Here is a 5,683-nt window from a genome sequence, read left to right as displayed (position 1 = left end):
AAACAACTGCACCTCCCAGTCGCGAACCATTTCAACTCCCCCTCCCATTCCTCAGACGACATGTCCATCCTGGGCCTCCTGCAGTGCCACAACGATGCCACCCGAAGGTTGCAGGAACAGCAACTCATATTCCGCTTGGGAACCCTGCAGCCCAATGGTATCAATGTGGATTTCACAAGTTTCAAAATCTCCCCTCCCCCCACCGCATCCCAAAACCAGTCCAGCTCGTCCCTGCCTCCCTAACCTGTTCTTCCTCCCACCTATCCCCTCCTCCCACCTCAAGCCGCACCTCCATCTCCTACCGACCAACCTCATCCCACCCCCTTGACCTGTCCGTCCTCCCTGGACTGACCTATCCCCTTCCTAACTCCCCACCTACACTCACCTTTCCTGGCCCCATCCCCGCCTCTTCGACCTGTTTGTTTCTTCTCCACCTATCCTCTCCTCTATCCCTCTTCTATCCGCCTCCCACTCTCTCCCTATTTATTTCAAAACCCCCTTCCCCTCCCCCTTTTCTGATGAAGGGTCTAGGCCCGAAACGTCAGCCTCTCTGCTCCTATGATGCTGCTTGGCCTGCTGTGTTCATCCAGCCCTGCACCTTGTTGTCTCGGATTCTCCAGCATCTGCAGTTCCTACTATCTCAGAAGTCATCCATGTTCTATTTTAAAAGTAACATACTTCTGTCAATCATTTTGGAGTTTGGGATTGCATGGGGCAATGATAAATGGAATATTCTGACTGCTGGATGGTTTTCCACAGCAATGGGTAGAAAGACACAATTATAAATTTTAGCTGCAGTCAGATTCTGAGGATTTTTGCATCAGCTCTTGGCAGCCACTTTGAGGTCATGCTCTAGCTGGAGGTTTTGGACCATGAAGGTCATTCCAATGACCCCAGGGCAAGACTCAGGAGAGAAGGTGGAGGGGGATGGCAAAGGGACTTCTGCGTCAAGGCATGCTCAACTTCTCCTGTATCATTTTCATTAAATACTTAAAGTGTATTAATGAGCAGAAACATGCTTTATAGGGCTCTAGCCAACTTGGTAACACTGATTTGCGGCTTGATTCTCATTGAATGTGCTTCTGAGCCTTAGTGAAACTGAGTTCTGGAAGCCCATTAAAATTATCTGTTTACTTTACATTGAACTCGTACCAATGCTGAGCTGCATACTTCAGTTTTGGTTTGGAAATTTAAAAACTATTTAAATATTTAATCCCCTTGTTTAAAAAAAAATCAAGTGTTACATCAATGTAAATTAAAGTGAATGAGCAAGTGTATTCTGTAAATGCAATATCTTTAAGTGAAAGATAAGTGGTTTTGTTTCACCTCTGCAAACAGTTTGATTTGTGTTGAGGCATGTACAGGAATCAACTTGCAGTTGCCTTTGTGGCAATAAAAGAGATGATCTGGATTTATACAGCAAAATGTGTGGATCTCATTTGCTTTTAAGTGAACAACATTTTATGCTTTCAGCATGGTTTCATGTCTGAAATCAATCCCAAACATGATATAGTGTAGAAGATGTTCAGCTCTGATCTCCCAAAGCTGTGGAGATACAAAGCTGTTTTCTTTAATTCCTTCCAAACTTCTTTGCCTTGATCTGTCCTATATGTAGTAATTTAGTTGGCATAATCTGCTGGATTTTTTTCAATTTTTTAACCTTTTGTTTTTGAAAACAATCTTCTAAACAGGTTACTAGTTGGTGCTCCAAAAGCAGAAGGACTTCCAAAGCAACAAGCTAGTATTACGGGAGGGTTGTACAAATGCCCCATTACAGCTGAAGAAAATGACTGTGTGCGTGTCATTTTTGATGACAGTGGTAAGTATTGTCGTGCTAAAATAAGTTCACTAACAAGGAAATCAAATCATACGGACAGATCAAGTGAAAATGCCTAAGACCAAATGCTGCTGGTTTGTAGCCGATGTTTTTGACCACTTGCCATGCTGAAAGTCATTTTACAATTTTCCAGGTATTGTAACAAACCATATGCAAATTAACAATAGCCAATTTTTTTGGAATAAACAGCAATCCACAGATCAATCCCATGCTTCGTTGGCAGGTAAAGGTAGTGTTGGTGAAGTTTTGTGCGTACAGTCAGCTTTCTCTTTCCATGACTGTGACATTAAGGGACCTTAGGAAAAAAATGCTTCTGAATCTTCAGGACTCTTAATTGTTCCATTGATTTGAGATTGCTTATTCAGTTTATTAGACATGCTGTAATTCTGAATGAAGTCTTTAATCTTTTTAAATTTGTGCTTTAATGAAGTGAAATGTGAATTTGACTTTTTTTGGAAAAAGGAATGGAAAATTTTGGAGATTTCTTCCATGAGGAAATGATTGTTTTTTTTTTACTGATTTTACACGCAAATAAAACCTAGGAATTTAATATTGAAAATAATTAAACGCTGACTTTAAATTCTCATGCTTTTCTTTTCAATCTGTTGGTGCAGTTCAAATCACTTGACTGCAATTATTATCACCTTTTGGATCTTTCCTGCCTAGAAGTTACATGAAGCATTTAACTGTTTCAGCTCAACAGTACTCTGATTTATTTTCAATCTCATTTAATAATTCATTCATGTTTCCAAGCTTCAATAACTGTAAACGACATTGAAAATTAAACAGTGGCAGCATATGTAACTAGCAAATCTCACAGTATAAACAAAAACGAGGGAGATTTATCTGAGCCTTGTACTCAGACACAGTGAAACACCAAAGCTCAATAAACACTAGAGAACTGGTGAGCCAGAACACCTGTAAAGCAGTCTGCTTAGTTCCCTTTCCATTTTTGATTTTGATTTGATTTATTATTGTCACATATGTCAAGATACAGTGAAAATTATTGTTTTGGGTGCTATCCAGAGAAATCATGCCTTATGTAATTGCATCATGGTATTAGAACAGAATGCAGAATTTAGTGTTACAGCTACAGAGAAGGTGCAGAGAATGGAGGAAATTCTGGTAGTGTCTAAACGGTGTGAGCTCCAAACCACCCAACTTCCCAATACTTGCTGTACCCAGGTACATTAATGGTTGCAGATGCAGAAGGTAGTCTCAAATGTATTTTGCACCACCATTTTACTATCTAGTCTTATGTTTAGAAATCTAGCTTTGGCCCATATTCACAACTTCTGTATTTAGCTAAACTGGGGATGGATTTATCTGCAGCTAAATTTAAAAGCATTTGCCTTTTCATTTGATCTAAAGAAAAATCTATCAAGCTAAAACAAAGACAAAAATACTTCATTTGACTTAAGGTTCCTCCCTTTTTTGGATTCTATGAATCCAATCAGTCAGGTGTTAATGTATTTCAAATCTGCATTTATCAGAATGATAATGCTATTACAGTTTTGGTTTTGGGAATGAGATAACATTGGACCATTTTGTACTCTTACATGACACTGCTCTAAAATAGTAGATTAACAATGTTGCCAGAAGTTTACAGTCTTTTAATGTGAGTACAGTGTTCAAAAAAAAAAAATGCAGTCTTTCAAATCTAATTGTAGTTTCTACACCAGCAGCTGATTCTGAACTGTTCTATTTCCTTGGAATAAACCACGTTTTTTGTGGCAGTAACCTGCAGTTGGATTTTTTTTGAAGATCATGTGGAAATCACATGATAAAAAGTAGTCAGCAAAGTGGGAATTGAGTGAAAATGGTGCTTTGAAAATGATGATTTGGCTTGAGTGAGAATGTAGTAAAAGAGAAGTGAATGGAGATTGTTTGTTTGTTTGTTTGTTTGACATTTGTTGATGAAGAAGGTAAATTTATAGTAAAGGTAGCACAACAGGAAGAAACAGTAATGCATGTTTCCTAGAGGAGGTAGAAGTTTAGCATACTCAGTCTTAACTTGGTTATTCATATTTATGGAAAGAAAGCATCTACTTGCATCTACAAGTTGCAGAGGAAAGATCATTAAATAGATTAAAATGGCACCAGAACAAATAAGCTGGTTTGTAGGTGACTGGGGGGTAAAATTAGTGAATCTTGGAAATGGTATAGTCTTTAGAGGCTGGAGAGTATTGATTTGTTGAAGGTTAAAGCATTGGATAGTGCCTTTTGCAGTCCACACTAAGAGTCCCGGATGCTTTGTGACCTCCCAAATATTTGGTAAAGGGAATTATTGAAAGATCACCAACTAGAGGAAAAGCCTCAGTCCTGTAGGAGTTTAAGAAATTGGTGTTGGCTGTAACACAGAGCAAGGATGACATTTTCTCAGGGCTGTGAGTTTCAGGGTTCATGTGACAGGGAAAGCTGATTTTTTTGAAACATATTTTATTGGATGGAGTCTTTTGCCTAAGGTGGGGGATTTCAATACTAGGGGCCATATTTTTAAGGTGAGAGGAGAAAGATTTTAAAAAAGTCGTGAAGGGCAATTTTTTTTTCACAGTGGTTCATGCGTGGAATGAATTTGCAGAGGAAGTAGTGGATGCAGGTGCAGTTACAAAGTTTAAAAGACGTTTGGATATGTACAGGAATAAGAAATGTTTGGAGGATATAGGATAATTGTAGGCAGGTGGGACTAGTTTAGTTTGGAATTATGGTTGACATCGACTGGTTAGAGCGAAAGGTCTGTTTCTGTGCTGTGTGATTCAGTGACTCTATACATCTTTAAGACTATTGAGATTAGCTCCTGTCAGTCATTAATGACAAGGCTGTTGCACTTCAAGGACAGCTTCAGGTTATCTTTGAAGCTTTTGTTTGTCCTCACCTGAAAAGTCAGGGTGGGAGCTGCTGCCAGCTCCTTGGAAGGATGTGGATATGGAGTGAATGGAATATGACCGTAGGAGCAGCAATAATGTCGGTAGTAGTTAACCCCATGGATCTGAGTTAAATGCAACTCCAAAAAGATTTGCTTGTGCCTCATGGCAAACCTGACAGCTGTATATTAATATGCGTAGAATTGTTCAGGCTTGCTGCAATACATTTTTAAAAAGTTGCAAACCTGGACAGCCAGGCTCCTTACCAGACCATTTAATTGGCAGTGATCTTGTTTTCCACTAACTCCCCCTACTGACCTTTTGAAAATTCAAAACTATTCAGGAGGCAAAAGGTTCTTGCAATGATAAATGTGAGAACTATTTTAAATTCCCACTTGCTCTGGATCCTGATCCAGTGACCTTTCGAAAGTCTGAACCCATACGTCTGGGAGCGTACAGAAGAACATACTTGAAAATTTTGAGGTTGTTCTTGTTTGGGGAGAAGGGAACAGACTGATTTATTTTATAGTGAAGCAGTTTTCAGTAATTGAAAAGATACATATCATCTGCTAATTTATTTTGATTATATGTGGGTAATTTCTTTTAACTTGGATCCTGTGAAATGGCCAGAAACACAAAGTAACCTAAAGAGACTGACTTATGCATAGCCTGCATGGGAATATATGGCTTGCCATGGCGTAAGAGATATTACTAGGACATTTAGATTGATAGGGAGCATCGAATATAGGATCAAATGTAAGCTTTAGGACATTTTGCAGAAAGATTTCTTTTTAAATATAGATGGTTGTGAGCCTATAGAATGCATCACCAGAGTTAACAATTGTAGCATATTTAGAAAAAGGTTAGATAGGTAGTGAATGGAACAGAATAAAAGAATACAAGAAGAAGCTGTGTGTGTGTGAGTGTGTGTGAGTGTGTGTGAGTGTGTGTGAGTGTGTGTGAGTGTGTGTGAGTGTGTGTG

The 5,683-nt window shown here is 38.9% G+C and overlaps 1 protein-coding gene across 2 annotated transcripts in view; it reads left to right on the top strand.

The window, feature by feature from the left end:
* itga6a (integrin, alpha 6a) overlaps positions 1-5,683 on the top strand; it is a 74,711-nt gene that overhangs the window by 22,320 nt on the left and 46,708 nt on the right. For both annotated transcript variants that reach the window (XM_048599200.1, XM_020514394.2), the window contains exon 2: positions 1,692-1,819. In XM_048599200.1, coding sequence (XP_048455157.1) covers positions 1,692-1,819 — 128 coding nt within the window. The remainder of the gene's footprint in view (positions 1-1,691; positions 1,820-5,683) is intronic.

The sequence above is a fragment of the Rhincodon typus genome, chromosome 7 (genome assembly GCF_021869965.1).
Source record: "Rhincodon typus isolate 14 chromosome 7, sRhiTyp1.1, whole genome shotgun sequence".
NCBI classification, from domain to species: Eukaryota; Metazoa; Chordata; class Chondrichthyes; order Orectolobiformes; family Rhincodontidae; genus Rhincodon; species Rhincodon typus.
This window is presented reverse-complemented; position numbering and strand designations above follow the sequence as displayed.